At 39.9% G+C, this 27,235-nt stretch overlaps 1 protein-coding gene across 1 annotated transcript in view; it reads left to right on the top strand.

Annotated features, from left to right (window-relative positions):
* The first annotated feature begins 11,524 nt into the window (after nucleotides 1-11,524).
* LOC122788341 (complexin-4-like) overlaps nucleotides 11,525-27,235 on the top strand; it is a 52,891-nt gene continuing 37,180 nt past the window's right edge. The window contains exon 1 of the mRNA XM_044055418.1: nucleotides 11,525-11,695. Coding sequence (XP_043911353.1) covers nucleotides 11,538-11,695 — 158 coding nt within the window. The 5' untranslated portion in view covers nucleotides 11,525-11,537. The remainder of the gene's footprint in view (nucleotides 11,696-27,235) is intronic.

The raw sequence follows: 27,235 nt of genomic DNA, 5'->3' as shown, positions 1-27,235 counted from the left end.
CAGACCCTACACTACAAGGCCTGAGAGAGGTAGCTAGGGAGGCGCCTAATTCTCAAGTGAAAGGGGATTCTGTATACTGGGACAGAGGGTTACTGTACAGAGAGTGGACCCATGATGGAGGGCTAGAGAGTGAGAGAATGCAGCAGTTGGTAGTGCCTAGGGCCTACCATTTGACACTTCTAGCAATAGCCCATGATATTTCCTTTGCAGGTCATATGGGCATAAAATGTACAAAGAGACATATTATGCAAAACTTTTATTGGCCTAGGATTTCCAGAGATGTAACAAAGTACTGCAGGACATGTGAGCAGTGCCAAAAGGTAGGCAAGGCAGGAGACAAGGTGAAAGCTACTTTGATGCCTTTGCCTGTGATTGAGGAGCCATTTCAGAGGGTAGCTATGGATATTGTGGGGTCTCTGAGCATCACAAGTTCCGCAAGGAAAAAGTATATCCTAGTGGCAGTAGATTGTGCTACAAGATACCCTGAGGCAGTGGCTCTGTTTTCCATGGAGGCAGAAAAGGTGGTAAATGCTTTGTTAGACATTTTCAGCAGGGTAGGTTTTCCAAAGGAAATACTGACTGACAGAGGTGCCAATTGCATGTCAGACCTGCTGGTTTGTCTGTGGAAGTACTGTGGGGTGAAGCACATAAAGACCACCCCCTACTATCCCCAGACAAATGGACTTGTTGAGAGGTTAAACTCTATACTCAAGACCATGCTATGGGCATTTGCAGACCAGTTTAAGAGGGACTGGGACAAATATTTGCTCCATCTGTTGTTTGCTTACAGAGAAATTCCCCAAGAATCCATAGGTTTTTCACCCTTTGAGTTGTTGTATGGGCATAGGGTGAGAGGACCTCTAGATTTAAGTCGAAATGAGTGGGAGGGTGAGTGTAAATTCCTCAAGGAGTCTGTTGTGGCATACATCCTAAACCTCAGGACAAGGTTCGGGGAACTCATGGGCTTGCCCCAGGAGAACCTGGCAGAAGCCCAACAGCAGAGAAAGGTCTGGTATGACAGGAATGCTCATGCTAGAGAGTATGCTGTAGGGCAGCAGGTAATGGTTCACATTCTTGTTAGACACAATAAGCTGCAGGCAGCTTGGGAGGGACCCTACAAGGTGGTAAGGAAGGTCAGTGATGTTAACTACATGGTAGAACTGCTAGGCAGGAGGCAGGGGCACACATTGTACCATGTTAACATGATGAAACCTTACCATGATAGGGAGGCCCTTCTGCTGAATATTTACAATGGAATGCAAGAGGAGTCTGAGGGGGGTTCTGGTGACTCATATCCTCAGTGTGGCTCGAACTGACTCCTCAGTGGAAGGGGTAGCAATGCCCCAGCAGCTATCCCCTACCCAGGTTTGAGAAATCTGAGCAGTGTTACAGGAGTTTGGGGACATGTTCACTGGGAAACCAGGGTGCACCCACCTGGTGCAGCACCATGTGGATACAGGACCCCAAAGGCCCATTACGCAGGCCCCTCATAGAGTGCCTGAGGGAGTCAAACAGACTCTGAGAGAGGAAATACAGGAAATGTTATAAATAGGGGTAATTCAGAAGCCCAGCTGTCCCTGGGCCTCCCCAATGGTGCTGGTACCAAAGAAACATGGCAGCACCGGGTTCTTTGTGGACTACAGGAAATTAAATAGTCACACAGAGTCAGATGCTTACCCCATGCCTAGGACAAATGAAGCGATAGAGCAGCTGGGAAGGGCTAAGTATCTTACTAACATTGATCTTACCAAGGGTTACTGGCAGGTGCCCTTGACTCCCAGTGCTAGAGAGAGGTCAGTCTTTGTGACTCCTTTTGGCATGTTTGAGTTCACAAAAATGCCCTTTGGGATAAAAAATGCCCCAGTGACTTTTCAAAGGCTGGTAGATCATATCCTAGCAGGAGCAGCAGATTTTGCCCTTGCTTACCTAGATAATATTGCCATCTACAGACCTGACAAGGTAAAACAGGCAAGATAAGGTAGTGTGGACTCCGGCATGTGAACAGGCATTCCAGAAGCTTAAAGAAGCTTTGGAAGGTCCCCCTGTGTTAGCCAGTCCAGATTACAGCAAATAATTTGTTGTGGAGGTGGATGCTTTGAACCATGGGGGGTGTACTTAGCCAGATTTCTTCAGAGTGAGAAGAGCACCCAGTGGTTTATCTCAGTCATAGGCTCCAACACAGGGAGGAATGCTATGCAGTTGTAGAAAAGGAACGTCTAGCCATAGTGTAAGCACTGCAGAAACTTCAGCCTTATCTGCATGGAAGGAAATTCACTGCAGTTACAGACCACAATCCCTTAACATGGATACATCAAGCCAGTCAGCAAAATGCTAAGTTACTAAGTTGGAGCCTAGGGTTGCAGGCATATGATATGACAGTGCAGCACTGCAGTGGGGTTAGCAATGCCAACACAGATGGGCTGTCAAGACAGGGAATGGAGTAAGGTATTCCCAAATAGGCTCAACCCTCTCAAGCAACATTTATCAAGGGCCACTTGAAAAACTAGCTTGAGTTTTCAGAGGTGGAGAATTGTGAAGGCTACCAGCTCAGCTAGCTAGAATTTTGTAAATAATTCTATGACATTTGTGAATATTAATGTGCTCCATAGGCTTGTCTTTCAAATGTAAGAGAACTATATGTTATGTGTGTATTAAACTGCTGGTTCAGAAGTGTGCGTTAAACTGTAAGTTATGTGCTGAGCTTCAAGAATGTAACCACAGTGTACCCTACTGGAAAAGAATAGAGTTAACTTGCAAACTCTAAGAAAATAAATTGTTTATGATGGTGTTTATCTCAACTAAGAGACAGAATGTATGCAACTAGAAATTCTTTCTATTGTCTGGAAACAGAAATAATTACAGGTTTCAAAGGTAAAAGTGTTTAACTGTTTTACGACTTCCAGTTCCAGGCAAACTTCAGAAAAATAAGTATTTTTGACACAATGGTGACAAAGAATGATGTAATCTGAGATTACCCAGCAGAAATGTTTGATAGTATTTTAGGAACTATCTCAAAGAGTGGGTCTGTGCATTTTGTATTTGTCTTTGGGCCTGGAAACATCCTCACTATCAGCACTACATTTGCCTTGCTCTGTAATTAAGATTTAGGTAGAGTATCTCTCTTAGAAATAGATAGGAACATAGTAAGATTAGTTGAGATGTTTTCTGTATTTATGTGAGACTGTCCTGCAATGTTGTTTTAAAATATTTCCTGTGATTCCGAACTCTGTTGTCACTGTATTGAGTTATTGAGTATTATCTTGTGCTTTTATTATTTATTATTAAATATATTTAAACCTTTTAATTGTGGCTGGTTTGTTTAGAGATATTTAAGCTCTTAGGGTACTTATATATATATATATATATATATATATATATATATATATATATATATATATATATGTATATATCTGGTGATGCTGTACAAACCACTCTTAAATAGCCTTGGCCGTGGTCACACTTACCATTTGGATAATAGTAACATTACACAGTAGAATTGGTCACCCTTTGGGAAGGGCCTTATAGTAGCTGATAAAGAGGGTGGCAGCTGGTGCTACCGTATAGTCTATGCAAAAGGGGGCATAGCTAGTGAACATGTGCCAGCCTTCCTCGGAGTGTCTGTGTGTTTGTATACAAATCAAATCTCAAAGTGTGTGTCAGCTACTTGGGTGTGGACACGAAGCACTGGTTGGACAGAGAGAGTGCTGGAGGTTTTGGCTTGACCATTCAGCTGAGATCTTAACCTTATAGCTGTGCCAGTGGGGAGTCTTACTGGGGCTCTGGATAAAGATAGAGAAACCAGCCCCAGACTGACTGTGATCTCTGTGTGCTCTTAAGGAAAATTGTACTTTACTGTGTGTGTACTTGTCATCCTCCCAATGTGCACATCCCTCACTGGTGCTAGTGGTGAGGATTGAGGTTCCTTAATTACTGGACCAGTGCAGGGGCATCACATATTAATTGTTTGGCAGTGGTGGGATAGCCACATCACATATTAATTGGTTGATAGTGATGAGATAGCCACATCACATATTAATTGGCTTGTAGTGGTGTGGATATTGAATTCCTGTAGCTTGTGTACAGTGATCACTGAAGGTGTTTTTCTACTGTTAATCAGCATGCAGTTAACATTCAGAGTTCATATCACAGTTGTTTTATTTTTTTGTTAGTGTAGTTAGTCAGGGACAGCAGGCAAGCATGTCAGCAGAGGAGGATGGCAAGCTTACAAGGAGCCAGTAGACATGATTGCAACTTTAATCACAGCTCCATCAGAAAATAGCAACCAGGAGGACAATCAGACTGGCCGTGGGGATGTACAACTCTCAGAGAATGGACAGCTCGACCTTTCCACATGGGACTTAAAAATCCATATGGAGTTAAAGAGACTTGAGCTAGTGGCCAAGCATTTGGAAACAGAGGCAGCAGGGAGACTGAGGCATCTAGTGGCTGAGGAAAATGAGAAACTGCTATGCCTGGAAGCTGAGGAGAAGGATAGGCAGAGGCAACATGAAAAGGAGATGCTGACTCTTCACCAGAGTCATGGAGGAAAATGGGAAGGAAGTAACCGAACCCCAGAAGCAACAAAGGTCAATAAATTTCTTCCACAATTTACAGAGGAGATTATTTTGATACTTTCATTTATGTGTTTGAGAGGGTATGTAAACAGCATGATGTTGACCAAGGGCTCTGGGTACGGTTCCTGACCCCCTTAATCCATGGTAAAGCTGTAACTGTTCCTTCCAAACTGTCTGATAATGACTGCTTAAATTATAACGTTGTAAAAAACTGTTTGCTAGAATGCTTTAAGTTAACACCTGATGCTTATAGGAAAAACTTTCATGAGCATAGATGCAAGGCGGATGAAAGTGTGTGTGAATATGATGCTGAATTAAGCACTTATTTTTATAAGTGGGTGATTGGATGTCAGGTCACCGCTTTTGAAAGGCTGTCAGATCTTTTGCTGAGGGAACAAGCCCTTAGCACTTTGCCTGAGCACATGAGAATCTGGTTAGATGATAGACAATGCCTTACTGTAAATGAGTTGGGGAAGAAGGGAGACCCAAACCTAGCAAGCAGGGCATCCCTGCACAGGAAAGGGACACCCAGTTCTGCTCATGGATCTAAGGGAACCCATGGTGGGCAGCCCAGACTTCCCCAACAGAATCTGCCAGAGGAAGGGGAAGACACTAGTCCAGGTACACATCCAGGACCTCGGATTAAATGTTTTAAATGCAACCAGTGAGACCATGTAGCATATAGATGTCCACAGAGGCAAGGTGGGGAACAAAAGGTGGGAGAGCCAGTAGGTGGGAATGACAAAATGCCAACAGTAGGTTGTCTTGAGACAACAAGGGTACCAAACTACCACCCTGCAGATGTCCTGATAGGGAATGATTTTGATGCAGTACCATATGTTCATGCAGTTACATCAGTCAGGCTTGGAGACAAGCATGTGGGTCTGGTAGCCTGTGGGAGACCCAGACAGACCGCACACTTGCAGCCAGGACTGGAGAGGTGGTTACTTCAGGGAGGGAGCTACCCTGTAGAAGTGAGACTGATGTTGAGCCACAGCTGTTTGTGGGTACTGATGTTCCCTTGTACAGAGTGACTGCAGGGGCAGAGATGTGTAGTAGTACCCAGGCTGACAGTGAGGCACCGCTGTCAGAAGATACCAGAAAGTTCAAGGCTTACAATAAGAGAGTTGAGACAGGCTTAGCTCTCAGACCCTACATACAAGGCCTGAGAGAGGTAGCTAGTGAGGCACCTGATTCTCAAGGGAAGGGGGATTCTGTATACTGGGACAAAGGGTTACTGTACAGAGAGTGGACCGCTGAGGGAGGGCTAGAGCGTGAAAGAGTACAGCAGTTGGTAGTGCCTAGAGCCTACCGTCTGGCACTTCCAGCCATAGCCCATGATATTCCCTTTGCAAGTCATATGGGCATAAGACGTACAAAGAGACGTATTATGCAGAACCTTTATTGGCCTGGGATTTCCAGAGATGTAACAGGGTACTGCAGGGCCTGTGAGCAGTGCCAAAAGGTAGGCAAAGCAGGAGACAAGGTGAGAGCTCCTTTGATGCCTTTGCCTGTGATTGAGGAGCCATTTCAGAGGGTAGCTATGGATATTGTGAGGCCTCTGAGTACTCCAAGTTCCACAGGGAAAAAGTATATCCTAGTGGTAGTAGATTATGTTACAAGATACCCTGAGGCAGTGGCTCTGTCCTCCATTGAGGCAGAAAAGGCGGCAAATGATTTTCAGCAGGGTAGGTTTTCCAACAGAAATACTGACTGACAGAGGTGTCAATTTCATGTCAGACCTGCTGGCTTGTCTGTGGAAGTACTGTGGGGTGAATCACCTAATGACACCCCCTACCATCCCCAGACTAATGGTCTTGTTGAGAGGTTAAACTCTACACCCAAGACCACACTTTTGGCATTTGCAAATCAGTTTAAGAGGGACTGGGACAAATATTTGCCCCATCTGTTGTTTGTTACAGACAGGTTCCCCAGGAATCCGCAGGTGTTTCACCCTTTGAGTTGTTGTATGGGCATAGGGTGAGAGGACCTCTAGATTTAAGTCGACAGGAGTGGGAGGGTGAGTGTGAATTCCAAAAGGAGTCTGTTGTGGCATACGTCCTAAACCCCAGGAGCTCAAGGCTTGGCCCAGGAGAACCTGGCAGAAACCCAACAGCAGAAATAGGTCTGGTATGACAGGAATGCTTGAGCTAGAGAGTATGCTATGGGGCAGCAGGTAATGGTTCTCATTCCTGCCACTGGGCCAGTGCTGGGGTGTCACACCAGTCAACAAATGTCAAATAAATAAATAAAAGTAAATAGGATATATTACTGTGCAGCTAAATTAATAACAGATAAAGTCTTCCCACAAAAACACATGGCAATAAGGGAAAGGAAGGGAAGAAATTAAATGCCATCAAAAAAGAAATCAAAAGAGAAAACTATAAATCAATTAAGACAAGAAGTGTCACTGCTAGAAGAGTACAGAAGAGACAACAGATCAATAAAAGTACCTAAACAGATAGATGTGATAAAAGCAAAGTGCAATATCAGAACAAGTCAGAGTCTCTTATACGCTATTACAAATAATAAGCTTAAGGTATCAGCACAGGCAGAAAAACGTAGAAGACGTGCAGATAAATATAAAGGGAAAGTAGAAAGTAAACAATTCATTAATGACCGAAAAAATTATAGATAACTGGGAAACAAGACTAAAGGAATAGAAATGCAGCAAAAAAAACAGAAGAAATGAACACACTTTAGAGAAATATCTGTGAAGACCCTGTGGAACATAATAAAGATGCTAAATGGATAGACGTATCAAATTGGATGAAGTAAGGACCAGAGAAATTGCAATAAAATTAAGAAAAGCACATAACTGGAAAACCCCGGGCCCAGATGCAATATCTAACTTCTGGCTAAAAGTATTAACATTTTACTTGAAGATATAACCCTAAGTAAGAACTATGTATATGCATCCTGAACAGGCACCAACCTGGTTTACAACAAGAAAAATGATACTCTTCCTTAAGAGTGAACCTGTAAGCTATCCTAAAAACTGTTGACCAATAACTTGCCTTCCAACGATGTATAAACTATATACTGGAAATAATACTGACAGAGTTTATTGTCATTTAGAAGACAGCTCGATCCTAGCAATAGAACAAAAGGGTAACAAAAGAAAGTGATATGGAACATAGGATCACTTGTTGTTAAATAAAGTCATAATGGAAAATTGTAAAAAGAGGAAAAACCTAAATATGGTATGGATAGACTACAAAAAAGCATTTGACAGCATCCCACATTCAAGGATAAAGGATTGCTTACAGATGTATAATATACACCCTGCATTGATCGATTACATTACAGTGACCATGAAACATTGGCAAAATACTTTGCAGCTAAGCCATGGTAAAGGACAAGTTATTATCGCAGGGATACAGATTTAAAGGGGGATATTCCAGGGTGACTCTTTGTCACCGCTGCCCTTTTGTCTTGCTCTTTACCCATTAAGCTGATTACTTAACAGATTAGGTCATGGTTACAATTTGACTTCTAGAAAACAGCAAAGTGTAAACACTTTTCATCTTCACTTTTGGATTATTTAAAACTTATAGTTCATCAGATGAGGAACTTGAAACACAACTGTGGTTAAAACCTTCTCAGATGATATAAGAATGTCATTTGGTCTTGATAAATGTGCAAAAGCAACATTTAAATCAGGAAAATTGCAGCATCTAGAAAATATCAGTCTGGGACAGGAATGTATATAAAAGAACTTGAGCAGAAGGAAGTGTATACATATTTAGGAGTTTATGAAGGATCGACAATAAAACATGAATAAGTGCAAATAAAACTTAGTAAGGAATATTTTAGAAGACTAAAATTAATACTGAAAACAGCATTGACATCTAGGAACAAAGTCCAAGCTATAAACCAATTTGCTATTCCTGTTCTCATTTATAGTTTTGGAATAATTGACTAGCCCGACAGGAAACAAGAAGGACGCTTCATGCTCATCAATTGATTTATAAAAATCAGTGTATACCAAGACTATATATTCCCTGTTCTGAAGGAGGGATGAGCCTGTTTACATATCTGCTGACTCCACAAGAACCAAACATAACGAAAGTTTTGAAACACGAGGAGAATAAGTCTAAGATGACTTCCCTGCTTACTTTAGCAGAAGCATGTCAGTGTCAACTGGGAATGGAAATCAAACCAGAAGTAGATAAAAATCAGGCAGCAACTGAATGTGCCAAAAAGCAAAAGAAAGAATATGAGGTGAAGTATCAGATGAGAAGGCAAGAACTGTAGAAAATGCATAAATATATTTGCAAATATAGAAAACTCCTTGAACAACCTCATGTTGATCAGGATCAAACACAAAAAAGGCTAAGGAGAGGTGAATCTAAACCAAAAGAGGAAAGGTTAACATTGCCGGCCCAAATAGTGGTCTACTTACACATTGGTTTACAAAGTCCATTGAACATGTGACAGAAACAGACAAATGTAGGTTTTGTAAAACAGAATTGGAACCAGTAACACGTCTTGTTACTGGTTGTGATATAATAATGGCAGAATGACTGTATACTGAAAGGCATAATAATGTAGCAAGACTGTTGCACTGGGGATTGTGCAGATATTATAATGTTGAAGTAGCTGAAAAACATTGGAAACATTAGCCACAAAGCGTTACAGAAAATGATGAATTTTATATCACATGGGATCACCCATTACCAACAGTCCAAAAAATAAATATGCAAGCAAACCAGATATACTAGTCCATGAAAAGAAGACAAAAGTAGCATTGATCATTAAAATTACTACACCCAGTGACTACAATGTCGTATGTACTGAGAGATACAAAGTCATAAAATACCAGGATTTGCAGGTAGAAGCAAGGGCAGTGTAGAAGAAGGATATCCAGACCATTCCTATAGTAGAAGGAGCAACAGCTGTTATAAAAAAAGAATTCACAATCATACTTAGATATGTTACCAATACATATAAATTGCAGAAGGAGTCATTACTGGGCACAGTGCAGGTGCTGTGAAGAGCACTTCTGGCTAACATCAAAGATTGAAACAGTACTAATTGCATGAACTTGAATCATACTTTGACTTAGGAATGGGGTCCATTCCCATCATGGTATTAAAAACTCAAAAGACTTGGAGAAATTTTAAAAAAGTAGATAACTGGGACTTTTTGTATAGGATGAGTCAGACATTGCACAAAGAAGATCTGTTTTTTTGTAACTATAGACTTTACTCATCTTTTTTCTGTGATTCCTCATGACCAAGGGCTAAAATGGTTTGAAGATGCATTAGTTAAATATGAATTTTTAAGTCAACAGGAGGAGAAGTTAATACTGGAATGTATGGAATTAGTACTTAGAAATAAATTTATCTATTTCAAAGTTGCTATGGGGGGGGGTGGCTTTTGCCCCCCATATACGTGAACTCAGTCCTGTGCATGTGGGAGCATGAGTGTATGTTAAATTCTGCTTTTGAAAATGTTGGAGCCTTTACACCCATTTTTTGGATGATATTTCCTTGGGATTCAATAACACCTATGCCTCATCCACATGTCCAGGTTCCTCTTGAACAGTGTCATAGAGGTGCTCTGTTTCACATGAATTGGTAGTATGTTCCAAAGATGCAGCAAAAGTGAAGGAAAGGTTTCAGAGACTGTACTAGAACCCAGGACCATCTGTATTCTAGCCCAAAACATACATGTGCTGCCACAGGAGTATCATATTTTAAAGCTGCAAGAATACTATATGATGGCAGTGAGATGGTAAAGGGTCTATAAACCAAGTGCTTTTGGCAAACTCCACTTCATCCTTCTCTGACAACAGAAATATTTAAGGATCACACATTTCTACCTGCCTCATGGGTAAATGTAAACTCTTAGAATAATCACATATTATATGTTTATGCATGCTTGAATAATTATGTGTTTGTGTGCAACTATGTGTCTCTGTGACTGGTTGTGTGCTCAAGAGGGGTGGGTCTCTGTCTCAGTCTTGAAATTACTTATGCCTGGTAGCTGGTGAGAGTAAACAGCCTCGGTTAGGCAGAAAGTTTTTATAAATCCTAGCTTGTACACTCAAAGTACAGCTAAAACAAAAACAATATTTGTCATTTTTACTTCGGTCTCAGTGTTTTAATCACAAATAAGGCAGTCTTAAAATGCATGACCCTAAATTTCTCTGCCACTACCTTTACCTGCCCTACAGAATAATGGCGCAAATATTTATTTTCAAAAACACTGTTTAGACTCCTTAAGGTGATTATACTTTTAATACATAATTATCATGCATTTGCATTTTATGATAACTACATTCAAGACCTTGGAATAATTCTTGTTGAGTTATCATAAAAATCTTAAGCCTTCAACTACTGTATCAGTCAGTTAGGAGTCTAATATTTTGAGGTGTACTTCTGAAAAAAAATATGTATACGTGTGTGTGTGTGTGTGTGTGTGTGTGTGTGTGTGTGTGTGTGTGTGTGTGTGTGTATATATATATACACACACACACACACACACACACACACACACACACACACACACACACACACACATATATATATATATATATATATATATTTATTCCCCTCACGGCACTTTTTCCATGGATCATTGCCAAATACAGGCACAGCATTTATAATTATAATTCAAATATACTTGGCAAAGGAACTGATTTTGTTTAAAGTGGATGAAAGTTGACAGGTTCATACACAGGGTCACTCATAACCTAATAATAGCACACTGCATTAGTTCTCTATACAAAGGTGTTAGGCAGTGCCACTTGAGAAAGTATCTTCATTCTAAAGACGTTAAGCTGTTTAGTGCACTGAGCTATTATGCTTGAAAGCACCACTGACCTTGAAGCCCAGTTGTGGCTGTAAAACTGAGCTAAACTGTTTGCAGCTCGTGAGCTGTGTTAACACATGCATGTGCATGGTGTCATGAAAGATTTCGTTTCTACTTGTGTTCATGTAACAACTGTGCAGCAGAATGACGTTTCTTCTGAAGACTATGGTTGGTGGACCGATGAAGCATCTAGGAGGTGAAACAGAGCAGAAGGAGGAAGAAGACGGGAAGGAAACACCTGAATCCAAAGGAATGACCAGGGAGGAGTTTGAGGAATACCAGAGACAGCTCGTGGAAGAGAAGTGAGTTACTCAACTAGCAGCAATGGAAACATACAATAATGTAAAGTTAAATAGAACTTATAAGCAACAAAGTTCAGAATAAGCACTATCAGATTTTCTGTGCAAATAAATTGAGCTGTAACATAGAAACAAACAGAGCATGCCATATACCTCACTTTTCAATCTTTAAATCTTTTGTTGAACTACATTAACCAAGTGAACAACTAAAAGAGACAACATGCATGGGTGTGAATATGTGTTTATATATAAATATATATATATATATATATATATATATATATATATATATATATATATATATATATATATACATACATATACATATACATATACATATACACAAATGTACATTGAGCAAATCTGTGGGGGTTGGAGTGAATGAAAATATCACAGAAGAAGTGGTTTCAGTTTCTTTTATACAGATTTCAAAACCTGAATATCCCAAACCTCTAAAAATGGGTAGCACAAGAAGTCCAGTTAATGTTCAAAGTGACATGGGATTTTTGCCTTTAGAATAACATTCCTGTTATAAAACTATATAAAACTATATTTACTTGAATGTTGATTTCAGGTAGATATTGCAAAAATATTTAACAACAAGATCAATGTACTAGTCCTATTTTGCTAAAAGTAGGCTATCCTGGTTTGTATAATCTAATAGATGTTTAGTAAAGGCCTTTAATAGTAACTATGGCAATATTCCAGATCGTTCAATGCACACAGGCTCATCATTTCATTTATGTCGATATTTATACCGATCCACTGGGCTTACTAAACTTACTTAATAATCTTATCTAGTATGTGTCGTATGACAAAAAACACGACAGAGTCTTGTTTAAGAAAAGAATATACATTAATTAAATTATTAATTATACAAGTGTGAACAAACAACTTTGTGATATTAATTTCTTTGTTTTGTTTTATGAAATTCAGTAGCTGCTTTTTGATTTTTAGAATAGCACTGTATGGTTTAAATGGAATCATGTCAGTTCCTCAAACATTCGCTCAAATGATATTTAGTCAAAAAAAAAAAAAAAGATGAAAAACATTTTTGGCTAATTCAAAAACAATCCTCTTTGCAAGGAGGCAACCCCCTGCACTACCATACAGTGGTGAACTGCCACCCCCCAGTGTGTTTCATCATAAGTTGACTACATGAAAGTCCCCCTGCACCCCCATGTGGGGGGAGAACTGTCATACCCCAGTGTGCTTGATAGCAATTTTGTTATATGAAATGTTTGATTAGGAGCATTGTTTTGTCAAACTGCCAGCTCATTACAGTATGTCAGCATTTGTTTTGCAGGGTTACACAGTGGAAAGTGGGATTTTGTACTTTTGCTACTGTTTTGCATTCTTTGGGTTGATATATATTTATAATTAGCAGGGGTTCTAGATTTGGGTCCCTTAGTCTCCCTCTGCATGCTTTTTGATTTCAGTCTGCTCATTTTACTAGTAGGATGCCCTTGATCACCACTAGAAAGCGATACATTTAACACATGGAATAAAAGATTATTTTTTCACTGTACCTAATGAGAAGTATTAATTAATAGGATGGAAACAGGGGAGCTGCCCTTTAGCTGTGTTTCTTTTATGCAACTACGCAATTACTGCATAGGATGAAGTATTGTCAAAAGTCCCAAGAAATGAATTCATAAAAATATATGTATGCATGTAAATCAAAAGTCCTGAGTAATCAGTTCAGAGAGTAAAATATGACTCTAAAGTAAAATATATGTTTATAAAAACAAGGTCTGAAAATTTTACAAGGTACATATTAATTAACTGAAAGGAGTTTGTAATGAAAATTAACTGAAATGTATTAGCTGTGTGTGATGATTCTGACTTTTCATACAGCTGACTTTGTTTGTTATCTCCCTGTACACATATCTCACATATCTGCAAAGATATATATATATATATATATTTGGGTCCCTATCAGATTACTCAAGTTTCAAAATTTCGAAAGTCATATGGTCAGGACCATATGATTGAAGTTTTGAAGCTTAGAATGTTTGAATGGAGATATCGGCACAGCGTGGAATGGGAAATTTACCCTTTTCCGCAATGTAGTGCAATCTCAGAGTTGGTATATTTAATTAGCAGGGGTTGTGGGCAGTGCAGGAGGGCTTGCAGAAACATTAATAATAGAATTTTTCTGTTTTTTTCAATGTTTGAAGTTCTGAAACTTCGAGCATATGATCTCAGCTATATGAATTTCAAAGTTTTGGAACTTCGATAAGCTGATATTATTTTATTTACTTATTTATTTATTTATTTATTTATTTATTTATTTATTTATTATTATTTGCATTTGTTTACTGGGATGGTCCAGCTGGGCCAGAAGTACCCATTTTCAGTGTAGTCCTGGGGAGAAAAGCTCCACATATAAGACATTTCACATGCAATACAGAGTTTACATTAATAAAGACATTGAGTACATATTATTGGCAGCTTATACAATTGGTGAAAAAAAACACTACATAAGTAATCATTTTCAAATCAAAGATATTATACAAGCAAAGCAGAGGATATACATAAGAACATTCCATATGAGTAGTTTTCAGCTAGCAAAATTTATATAGGATACTTCATGCAGTGGGTGCAAAGCGGATATAGGAATTAATCAGAGACTAGGAATTTAAACTTTTCACATGTTTAGGAGGTGTAATAGCTGAGCAATAGGTTATATGAGTCCTGTTGCAGGAATCAGCAAAGTCGGTGGATATTGTTGCAGATATAAGTGGTTTTATGATATTAAGGTCGGCTGCGAGAGTACCTGAATGTCTCACCTGGTTCAATGGTAGGTCTATAAGGGTTATGAAGAGAAGGAAGTAGACAGGAGGGATCAATGGTAGGACAATGAGGGTTAGTAGAAGAGGGAAGTGGACAGGACATGGAGAAGTAGAGTAAGTAAAAATACAGGTGGATGTGAAAGGAGGATGCCAGAGTAGAAGAGTTGGGGTGAGAATAGTTGTGATGGATGAAGTTAGGTTATATGAGATGTGGTGTAAGCACATGTGCACAGCCAAGATGAGGAAAGGTGTTGTTTCAGAGATGTCTTGACAAGGGTTACTGAGCGGATGGATGTAAGTGTTGGGGGGAGGGAGTTCCAAAGTTTTACGTTGGTAAAGGAGTAAAGCATCTGGACAGATGAAAGTTTGGGTTTTTCAACATTTACGAGCAGTTGGTTGTTGGATCGGAGTGCTCTGTTAGGATGGTATAAAGCAAGTATAGAAGATAGAGCAGGGCACATGGATGGATTATGAATGAGTTTGTGAGCTGCAGCTAGTTGGATAAAGTTGAGATAATTGGGGAGTTCAAGCCATTTTAGGTTGTGTAATGATAAGCAGTGGTGGGATGAGTAGAAGGCATTAGTTAAAAACGTAGCAAATTTGTTGCAGCATGAGTGTAGTTTGGAGTTTAGAGAGGACTGAATGTTGGTCTGGAGGGAGGCACCATATAAAAGAGAGGGTAATAGAAAAGAAGAGGCAAGGGAAAGTCAGACTGATGCACTGAGAATATGTTTGTGCCGGTAGAGAGTGCCAAGCTTTTAATGTGTCTTTTTGACATTGGACTTGATGTGCAGGTCGAATGTGAGGTTGTCGTTTATGATGACACCTAGGAGTTTTGTGATAGGTACAATGTTGATGGTGGTACCATTTAGGGATTGAATGGTGAAGTTCTCTTCTTGTAGGGGGGTGGACTTTTTGGGGACAAGGATTACTAGTTTGGTTTTGTTGGGGTTCAGGGCAAGATGATTATTAGACATCCAAATTTCAGTGGAGGTGAGGGTGTTTTGGGTGAGTTGGTATATTTCTGAGGAGTTGTTTGCAGTGCAGATGATAGTGGAGGCATCTGCATACTGGATGACTGAGCCTTGAAAGAGTGTAGTGTGGAAGTTATTGATAAATATGCTAAACAGAAGTGGGCCTAAAATGGAGCCTTGAGGAACCCCAGTGATGGTGTTTAGGAAAGGGGAGTAAGAGTTCTGCCATTTAGTTGACTGTTGCCTGTTAGTGAGGTAATTAGTGAACCAGTTTAGAGTTTGAGATGAGGTACCTATGTTAGAGAGTTTTGTTAGAAGGAGCGAGTGGGATATAGTATTGAAAGCTTTAGAAATATCAAGAAATAGTGAAGATACAATTTTACCAGCATCATAGGCTAGGTTGACATGATCCATATCTATATCTATATGTATTATATTTTATTTATTTTATTTTACATTTGTTTACCGGGATAGTCCAACTGGACACAGGTCCATTTACACCGGAGGCCTGGGGAGAAAAGCTTTGTGCAAGTAACAATAATAGATAAAACATGTTGTGCAAGTTACATAAAAAAAAACAGCCATAAGGCACTTTTAACAGAAATAGCAAATCTTAAATCATGTGCAAAAAATTACACATTGAAGTTACCAGTAGGGATTCCTGAGTTGTAGCATAAGAACAGAATTCTATGAGAGTAGCTAATTGATTAGATGTTATATGAGGTAGGGGTTTTATGTATAAGTGATCATATATATATGGGTCACTACCAGTTCAACAATTTGTCTAAACCTCAAACTCCATATGGTCGGAACCATATGATCGAGTCTTTGTAAAGTCAGAACTTCTGAATGGAGATGGTGGTCTGTGAGAATCAGGAAACTTACCCTTTTCCTCACTGTAGCGCAATCTCAGAGTTGGTATATATCATTTGCAGGGTGGGGTGGGGGTGCAGGTAGATTTTCTAGTTGTTTTTTCTTTTTTTTTTTTGATGTTTGAATTTTTGGAACTCGATCATATGGTCTCTTCAATATTTTTTTTCGAGCTTTCAAAAACTCAGTTATCTGACGTAGACCCATATAATTTTATATATATATATATATATATATATATATATATATATATATATATATATATATATATATATATATATATATGTGTGTGTGTGTGTGTGTATGTGTGTAAAAAGGAAACATGCATTTTATTAATATGCATTTCATTAATTTGTGTTACAGATTCATTTACCTGTAGTTCATTAAACTGATGTGTGCATGTCTCTGCTTTGTAGTTGTGTAAGCAAATGTATAAGTGAATGGCAGCAACAGACAGGTGTGTGCTCTCTGCTTACACTACAGTGGGAAGCCATATGTTGTGTTTTGGTGAGATGAAGAGTCAGTAGAATAGGGGATTTAGTCTTTTCCCCACTGCTATACATACATTTAAAGTTGCAGGGTTATGATGGAGTACTGGAGTACTGTTTTTAAATATGTCAGTGAGTTTCATGGGTGGGATATATATATATATATATATATATATATATATATATATATATATATACATATAGGTTCATAAGTTCATAGGTTCATACTAGGCTATCAGCCCTAGGGCATTTATAAGCCTAGCCAGAGTGTGTTTGGCTTTCGCCACCCATTTTAAATTAATTTTGCTATGCCCTTTTTCGAGGTTAGTATACTGTGCCTCTGTCTAACAGTGACACAGAAGTGATACCCGGGGTAAACCTACGATCTCACATCCACTCATCAAGATTCCTCTTGAAGAGAGTCAATGAGGGACTCTGCCTAACCTGGACTGGGATTTTATTCCAGAGTAAAGGGAGCCTCTGGGTTATGAATCTGTCCCTCCAGCATGTCCTGTTTATTTCAGTGCTGAGGTTCAAGTCTCTCGAGCGCATAGCTCGATGGGATTTGGATTTTCTGAGGTGCAGCATGTCCATTAATTCCGGGTTGGACATGGCTTTATATGTCAGGCACAGATCACCTCTGAGCAGGCGGTATGCTACTGAGTAGAGCTGGAGTTTCTTTAACCGGGCAGCATATGGCATCTGTTTGAGCCCTTTGATCCTCTTGGTGAGGTACTTTTGGGGTCTTTCCAGTTGCTGCAGGTGTCTGGTAAGGTACATCCCAAAAGGGGCATTGTACTCAATTATGGGCCTGATGAGGGATGAGTAAATAGGCACGATGACCTCCCCTGATCTAGATGTGAATCCCTTCATGATTAGGTGGGCTATATAAAATGTTTTTCTAACCACTTTGGCCACGTGGTTGTCAAATGAGAGATTGCTATCAACTTGGGTCCCCAGGTCCCTAATTACTTCTTCTGTACTTAATGGATTACCACCTATGTGGTAATTTGTGGGCACTTTGTTTTTGCCAAAGGGGATGACTATACACTTTTTGGCATTTAGCTTGAGGCCATGGCTCTGGCACCAGTTGTCTGTTTCTATGAGGCCCTTTTGGAGGATGGTTGTGTCGGTGGAGAGTCGATTATGGCGCCCAATTTGCAGTCATCTGCGAACTTGGTCAGCCACAGTCCTTCCGTGTTGGCCTGTACCTCCGAGAAATATATACCGAACAAGAGAGGTCCCAGGACTGAGCCTTGTGGGACGCCACTTGTAACCGGTTTGGAGTCTGACATGGCTCCAGCAATTCTAACCATGTGGGTTCTGTCCTTGAGCCAGTTTGCAACCCATCTAGTGACACAGGGGTTTATATTTAAGCTGGTGAGCTTATCTATAATGCCCGAGTGGGGTATTGTATCGAAGGCTTTTGCGAGGTCCAGGTAGGCTGTGTGGACCACCTTCCCCTCGTCAATGGCCTTGGTGACTGTTTCAAAGAAATCAACCAGGTTTAAGAGGCAGGATCTGCCCTTAACAAAGCCGAACTGGGTAGGATCCAGTGTCTGTAGGTCCCCAATATCTTTATTTATGAGGTCCATGATGATCCTTTCCATAGCTTTGCAGACCAAGCTAGTCAGGCTTATGGGGAGATAGTTTCCAGGATCCGTTGAGGCACCACCTTTGTGGAGAGGGACCACTGTTGCTGTACGCCACTCTTTGGGTACATATCCTTTAGTAAGGCTGAGACTGAACAGTAGTTTTATGTTTGGATTTAGCTCTTCTTGGAGTTCATGTAGGATGCAGCCCAGGACACCGTCTGGTCCCATTGATGCTGTGTTTTTTGCTTTGGAGAGGGCAGCTCTTACCTGAGCATCTGAGATATCAGGGGGGCAGCACTCTGCTGGGATAGATATTTGCCCTTTTGGTGGGGAGGGGGGGGAGTTTGCACTGAACCTGTCAGCTAGGATGTTGGCAATGTCTGTGGGTTCGGTGTATTTTTTGTCATTTTGGACTAATTCTGAGCATATCTGGGAATTCCCACCCAGGTTCCTAACATAACTAAAGAAAGCCTTGTGATTATCCTAAGTGTTCTGTGCAATTTTTCTCTCGAAGCTGGCCTTAGACGATTTTATGAGTGCCCGTAGTTTTTTGTTAATACTGATCAGAGATGCCTTCCCTTTTTGGGACTTTGATCTATCATGTAGTAGCTTCCTCCTTTTATTGTATAGTTTGTTTATGGCTGGGGTCCTCCAGACAGGATGCCTGCCTTTGGAGGATTGGGTCTTGGTTTTATTTGGGATTGCATTATCCATGCATTCCTGAAGGTGTTCATAGTATGCATTTATAAAGGATTCTGCGGTCTGGGCTGTATTTTCCACAGGCCCGGGGGCTTTGAAGGATTCCACCTCGGTTTTGAGGAGTGTGAAATTTGCTTTAGAGAAGTTTTTCACTGTGGTTTTCAGGGCAGGGGGTGGAGTCGGGATGTGAATATCCAGTGAGATTAGTTTATGGTCTGATCTTACCAGTGAGGGATACACTTCTGGTCTGGAGCATAGAGTCCCCATGTTGTTGATGATCAGGTCCAGTATGTTTTCCCCTCTTGTGGGAGTGGTAACAAGTTGTTCCATAGCATTTGAGTTTATAAATTCTAGGAACCTTTGGGCTAGGGTGTTGGAGCTAGAGTAATGCTCCCAGTCTATGTTTGGGTAGTTGAAGTCGCCCAATATAATGGTGTTTGGAGAGACTTTCATATTTTCCAGTGTTCTCAGGAAGGCCGAGTGGGGTTCCTGGGTTTGGGAGGGTGGTCTGTAGCAGGCTATAAACTGGAAGGCAGTTTTACCTACTGTTAGTTGCACATGGATAGTCTCTGATGCTTTGTGCTGTGCCACCAACCTGGATGTGTGGGTATCTTTGACGAATATTGATACTCCCCCTCCTTTTGTGGTTTGATCCAAGTTTTGGGTCCAAAAAGCTTGGTATGAGGTATAACCTGGTAGTGCTGGGGGTGCTCTCGGGAGCCTTGAACCAGGATTCTGTTACTGCACAGATATCAATGTTCTCCATGCTTAGGAGAGTTTCGAGTGCGTGCATCTTGAGGTTTAGACTTCTGGCGTTGAGTAGCATTATTCTTAGTTTCTTATCCCTTGTGATACTTATGGAGGTGGGTTTGTCTTTTGAGCCTTGCCTAAAAAAGGCACTATGGAGGTGGCAAGAGCCTTTGCCAATATCCGAAAGCCCAGGGGTGACAGGTGCAAGCCGTCCCTAGTGAAGCATTGTGGCTTGTTGAGCATGTCATCCCAGGCTGACAGGCATTGGATCCCTTTTGAATGACACCAATACTTAAGCCAATTGTTGAAATTGATCATCTTGTCTTCATATTGTGGAATTATTCTTGGTGAGGGTAAGATGCTACTCAAGGTCAGGGTCATACCGGCCTGGGCTACATGCTCAGAGAGCTCCTCAATTTCTCTTTTCATGTAGTCCAGGAAGGTACGTCTCAGGTCATTCACACCAGCATGGACAATGACTGAGTCATATTTGTACTTGCCTTGGAGTGACCTGAGTGCTTGTGTTATGTGGCAGATCCTAGCGCCCGACAGGCAGCTCACCGTGATCTTCTCCTTGTTCAGCCTGGTGAGTGGGACATCAGTATGCCTGACGATAGAGTCACCTATTACAAGTGTATCAGGTGTGTTGTTTAGCCTTAAGGGCTGTGACTATTTGGCATTCTGGCTTTGTGAGCTGTGTGTTGCACGTGTTTTGTTTTGGGGTAGCGGTTGCGTGGGTGTCTGCTTTGGAGGTCTCTGCTGCTTAGGCAGATTTTTATTTAGAGCCTCCGAGTATGTTTTTGTGTGTTTATGTGTTTGGTTTGCTGTTGTGGTAGGTCTATGTAAGACTGGAATTGTAGTGAGTGTGGTTTCCTTCTCCTCCTGACTGGTTTTGCCAGTACTGAGTTGAGAGAGCTTAGCCTCCAGTATGGCTATATGGTTGCATCTCTCACATGTGTTGGAATTTGTTGTGAGGAGGAGAGGGATGTCTGTGTACATGAGGCAGTTGTAACATTGCCTCAAGATTCCCAGATTCACCAGCTGGACCGGAGAGGAGATTGACAACTGACCTTTGGACATGCTAGAATAGTATTGGGAATTCCTTTATAATTGAAAAAAAGGGCCAGTGGGGAACAAGGTACTCAAGAGGAGTTTGTGAGGGTGTAGTGCTTTTAATTTTTATTGCTGACTTATATAATTGCTTTAGTGAGCAAGTGCCAGGTAACTTAAATGCAATGTATCACAGGTAACTTAAATGCAAAAATGGCAAACAGTAACTTTCTTTCAAGTGAAACATGGAAATAAGTACAGTAAGCAATGCAGATATCACTAGGGATCCACAGAAGCGCTGAACAGCTGTGTTTTAGGTGGAATTAGCATTTCTGGGAAATAACAAGCAAACAAACAACAAGCATACAAACAAAGCTAGATTCAGCAGGCCTGGATCTAGTCTATGCTACAGCAAACAAGGTGTACCAATTTCAGTAAGAAGCAGTCCCAATATGCAGGCACTATAAGCCTTTAACCAGAAATTCCCAGCTCAGAAGGGCAGAGTCCAGCCTCTCTTCCCACAAGAGTGCAGACCACGAACCCTTTTAATGTAAAATAACTGGCCTGAAACCCAAGTGCTTAAACCAGAATTAATACACTTTTAGAATAACAGACACTGAGCCCTCAATCAGCAGTTCCCAGCTTAGAAGGATGTAAGCTACCTGTTCTGCCACTACAGTTTAGACCACAAACCTTCTTAATGTAAAACAACTGGCCTGAAGTCCAAGTGCTTAAACCAGAATTAATACGCTTTTAGAATAACAGACACTGAGCCCTCAATCAGTTGTTCCCAACTTAGAAGGATGTAAGCTACCTGTCCTGCCACCACAGTGCAGGCCACAAACCTTCCTAATGTAAAACAACTGGTCTGAAGCCCAAGTGCTTAATCCAAAAGACATAGATTTAATAGCTACACTTTAATCAAGTTACTACCAAGCAGTAATAAATACAATTTTATACTTTAAAGAATGCCTGGATTAGTGCTCAAGTTATACAAACAAAGCTAGATTCAGCAGGCCTGGATCTAGTCTATGCTACAGCAAACAAGGTGTACCAATTTCAGTAAGAAGCAGTTCAAATATGCAGGCACTATAAGCCTTTAACCAGAAATTCCCAGCTCAGAAGGGCAGAGTCCAGCCTCTCCTCCCACAAGAGTGCAGGCCACAAACCCTTTTAATGTAAAATAACTGGCCTGAAGCCCAAGTGCTTAAACCAGAATTAATACACTTTTAGAATAACAGACACTGGGCCCTCAATCAGCAGTTCCCAACTTAGAAGGATGTAAGCTACCTGTTCTGCCACTACTGTGCAGTCCACAAACCTTCTTAATGTAAAACAACTGGTCTGAAGCCCAGGTGCTTAAACTAAAAGGATTAGAATGAATTACACCAAGCAGTAATAAATACAATTGAGTACTTTTAAGACGACGCAAAAGCAAAATAAAGTAGGAAGAAACACAAATACAGTAAAAGCAGATCATTTTTTTTTTTGAGTGAGCAAATGGGATGGGCCCTGGAGTTACAGGACAGAAACAAGTGCAAATGCAGGCCTTCAAATCAGAAAGTTGAGAGAGATGGAAGACCGCCCAAACAGCCAATAACTACAAATTCTGGGCCAGAACCACTCCTTATGTGGTAGACAGGTTACCTAGTGCTTACCACTCCCACTGATAAGCTAGAAGGCTTCCCTCCAACACAGAAAGGCTTGGGGGGCTCAGAAGCTTGCAAATAGTCCTGGATACAGCAAATCGGTATCTGGAACACTAATTACAGGAAAGGTAGGAAACAAGCTTACAATTTTTTTTTTTCAGAAAAGTAGCAAATACAGTAGTAAAAACAATTCACATGCAGTGCAAGCTGGCACACTTGAGTATGTAGCAATATTAGTCCACACACAGTTTGAAAAAATGTAATTAAATTAAAAAAGGACTAAAAGCAAGTGCAGAAAGGGTTTATTAGGTAGAATGCGGTAAAGAGATGGGACTGGGGGAGTGTCCTAGATCAAATCTACAGTGGGGCGAGCACTGCAAAAGCCACCAAATTTAAACTACAACCAAGAACAGGGAGGGGGTGGTGGGGAAAAGTTTCAACAGAGATGTGAGGAATCAGAGTGCAAATTATAAAACCAAAAAATATATACTGATCTCTGTATATTTGCAGAATAGTAAGACAACAGATATCTAAGCAACAATTTAGCTCTATAATACAGAATAATACAGAAAAATATACTCAGCTCTATATATTTGCAGATAGTCTTGTAAGGCTGTCTCTCAACACACAGGTTCCACTTTAAATGCAAGCTGCTGCTATTAAGTCAAATTAAGGGAACCTTGAGTTAACAACACACAAGCTATAGAAACCAAAATGGGGGGGGGGACAGTTTCAACAGAGATGTGAGGAATCAGAGTGCAAATTATAAAACCAAAAAAATATATACTGATCTCTATATATTTGCAGAACAGTAAGACAACAGATATCTAAGCAACAATTTAGCACTATAATACAGAAAAATATACTCAGCTCTATATATTTGCAGATGGTCTTGTAAGGCTCTCTCTCAACACACAGGTTCCACTTTAAATACGATTATGTCAACTCAAAAGAGAGATTCACAAAACACTGAATGTCTATAAGAGTAAATAAAAAAAACGTTGAAAACTTCTCTCCAATTAAAAAGCCCTATATCAGTAAACCACAGCTACAAAACCAAGATCAAATATCGTCTTGGTAGTAATACTGTTATAGAAAGCATTTTTAGTAATGTAATGTGCAGAGTTAGGGTTAGATCAGGGTTTGAGTCAAGTCTAGGGTTTGTATACATGAGTAAATTGGGCAGTGGGGCCTCTACCAAATGTGAGTGTACCTTTTGACTTATAGTCGTATATATCATATGTAGATATTATATATCTATCTATCTATATATATATATATATATATATATATATATATATATATATATATATATATATATATATATATATATGTATATATACACATTTACTTCAAAATGTTGAAGAACAAAAACAGTAAACAGCAAACCCTCCTCTCTTCATCCCCATGTGGTGGGCTGTGCCCCAACACCTCCTATGTATTATATATACTAACTTTGACATCACACAGCATCAGGGGAAAGAGCAAATTCCCACTTCCAGCTGTTCCATGATCTCCCACAAAGTAATGTCGGTAGAAGCAATCAAAAGATTATTCAATCACGTCTGCTGGCAGTAAAGATGCTCAAGAGTATGAACGTGATTATATGGAGTCCTTATATATATATATATATATATATATATATATATATATATATATATATATATATATATATATAGGATTGCGACCAGTTCTCTAATCCTCAAGATATAGATGCCAAGAAATTCACCTAAAGAGTGCAACTCAAGAAATGAATCTTAGCATCTGTTTTGAGAACACATAATAGAAGTTTATGATCAGAGACCAAATCATAATTCTTTTAGTGTATGGGACTTTAGTGCTGCTTGTACTAACAGTTATAGGAAATGAAAAAGTAAGAAAGAAAGAAAGAAGTAATGAACGCATAGGACCATAAAGTGTTTACGGTCTTTGAAAGCTGGTTCAAAGAAACAGCAGCATACCTCTCAACATATTTGCTTAATAATTTAGTGCAAAACCCAAATTAATAGGAGACAAAGGCTCAAAATCAAGGACAGCTCTTAAATATTGCTCCAATTCACTTATATACAGGACAACATGTTTTATTTCAACATGCATTTTCTGTACAATATAAAGGATGATGCTCTGTCAGGCATTACTAACTGACTGTAATCCTCAGTGATTTACTAGAAAGCCAAAAATTTTACGAGGGACAGGATAAAAATATGTGGTAAAAATCATGGATGTTCTGCACAGATAGGTTTAGTTGTGAGGTGCAGCAGGCAAAAACAAGGTACTCCTTCAGCAGAAAGTGAAATAGGTTTTAAAGTTGTTAGTCACTTTGTTTTGCCACACTTTCAATTTAAGTGTAGCAGAGTTAAGTTTTAACAGCTTTTTAAAGCTGTTTTATCTTACACTACTGTTGTTTGCTGGCTGACACTATCCACTGTTAGTAACCTGTGAGAGACCTCATTTTACCGGTTCTTAGGGTGTCCATAATAAGACTTTGTTAAGCAACACTAGGGACGTGTTTAACAAGTTTTTTATCTTTTTCCTGATTTTGGTGAGTAATCATGTTGTGTCATGACGTCTTTCTCTCTTTTGTGTCACTCTCTCTCTCTCCCTGTATGTAGACAGATCATTAGGTTCATAGGTTCATAGTTAGGTACTAGGCTATTGGCCCAAGGGCCTAAGTAAGCCTAGCCAACAAGGTTCCCTAGCTTACACCATCCAAGAAAGTTATTTTCCTGTGCCCTTGTCGAGCAGAGCCACAGAAGTGCTCTCCGGAGTGTATTTCTTATTTCCCATTCACTCATCAAGAGGATTATATATAATCTCCAAACACTTTAATCTCTGCACAATGCACCATGGAAACACAGTCACAACAAATTCATTGCAAAATATTCTGTGGCTCACACAGATTAGTCACACAAATAATGGTGTCTAACAAAAGCCAAAGATACAATACAGATAGTGCACTACCAAATCACCAGCTATTTCTACTCCCAAAGACTATAACAAAGACAATTAACTAAAAAGTACAGTAATCCTCCACAAAACCACACCCTGCTTAATTAAAGAAGAAAAACATTCCATCCTCCTATAGCAGCTGTACACCACGTCTGACACCCTACATCTATACACAATCACATCTCACATGCCAACTTATTCAGCCATCATGAAAGGAAAATATCCTACAACTATGCTAATGTCAACATGCTACAACGTGACTATAGCATAATTCACTAAAAATCCACTGAACATTTTAACAAAAAAATCTATCTGGGACAAAAGCAACTTGCAACCAACTAACCAATTATAAAAAACACACACACACCTTATACCAAGCCATGAAGAGTTACAAAGCCTTTATCGCGGTATGGCATAACAATGCCTATATCTATTTCTATATCTATATCTATATTTATATCTATCCATTCATCCATAACCCCCTTTTCACATTTTTGCACATGAGGTCAGGGTGTCACATCAGCAGTGCCAATTATCTACAGACACTGCTGGGTGGATAGCCCTGTCGCTCCTGTTCTTCCATACCATGCACACGTGCACTCACACTCTTATGGATGATTTAAAGTATCCTTTCCACGTTGTGCAATCCCAACATTAGTGTAATTAGAGATATGGGGAAGGGTTATGGACAAAAATCAATGTTAAACTGTTCAGTTTTTAATATTTTATTTATTTTTGCAGTGATCATGGTTATATGCAGTTTAGGAAATTAGCATGCTTTAGGTGTTTTGTGATTGTAATATTTAGAAATGTGTGGGGGGTGAGGATACAAAGCTTGCAAAAATATTTATTATGTGTACTTTACAGTATTTCACAAATATGATAGACTGAGTTCTGGTCAGTTTTGTGTGCAATAATGTGACATACACTCATGTATATTAAATAGACCAATGAGAACACAGCAAGTGGAATATGCATTCTTATTTAGTTATTTACATGTTTAACTGCTTACTTTTTAGAACACTCATTTTCACCACAACAAAAGCAGGTGATGGAGCACATAGAGAATTAAGTTCAGGGCCACCTTCCTCCCCAATTACATAATACATAATTAATCAGACAAAGAAGGAGAAAGAAGAACTTGCATTAACAAACACCATAATGCAAAATTCATATAAGCTGTTATATCAGTTAGATCCTTTTGGAAGTACAATCCCTGACCATAGTTTAGCAGTACAACCTGAAGAACTGCATGCTTCAACTGGAACTGAGACCAGACCCACCAGATCACTGCTCTGGAAGTGCTGCCATTAAGTTACTGAAGGAGGTGAGAAGAGGCCAGGGGATTCTGAAATGTCATCTCTCCCTCATACATTTGTGACCACACAAAGACCAATAAGAATAATTTGGCCAATGGCACAGAGATTGGGCATCCATTTGCCCTGACATTGACCTCAGTTCAAAATGGACTTCAGTCACTGGTATGGCCATCTGGGATGGAAACGATGAAGTGGTCAACTGACAGCTCTCCTATCTCAGGGGAGTGTTTGGGAAAGCCTGATGTGAGTATGACCTCTTACAGAGGTCATGAGACTCACAGATTGTCTTTTCTTCCTACAGAGGGCAGCAATGGCATATCTGATCTCAGTACAACAGCCAGCTCTTAAGGTAGAGATTTGACTAATCATTGTAAAGAAGTTCCCAATTCCACACATGGAGTTCTC

Source organism: Protopterus annectens, chromosome 13.part0 (genome assembly GCF_019279795.1).
Source record: "Protopterus annectens isolate FY-2018-M chromosome 13.part0, PAN1.0, whole genome shotgun sequence".
Taxonomy (NCBI): Eukaryota; Metazoa; Chordata; order Ceratodontiformes; family Protopteridae; genus Protopterus; species Protopterus annectens.
The sequence above is the reverse complement of the archived record's forward strand: the minus strand, read 5'-3'. Positions and strand labels throughout refer to the sequence as shown.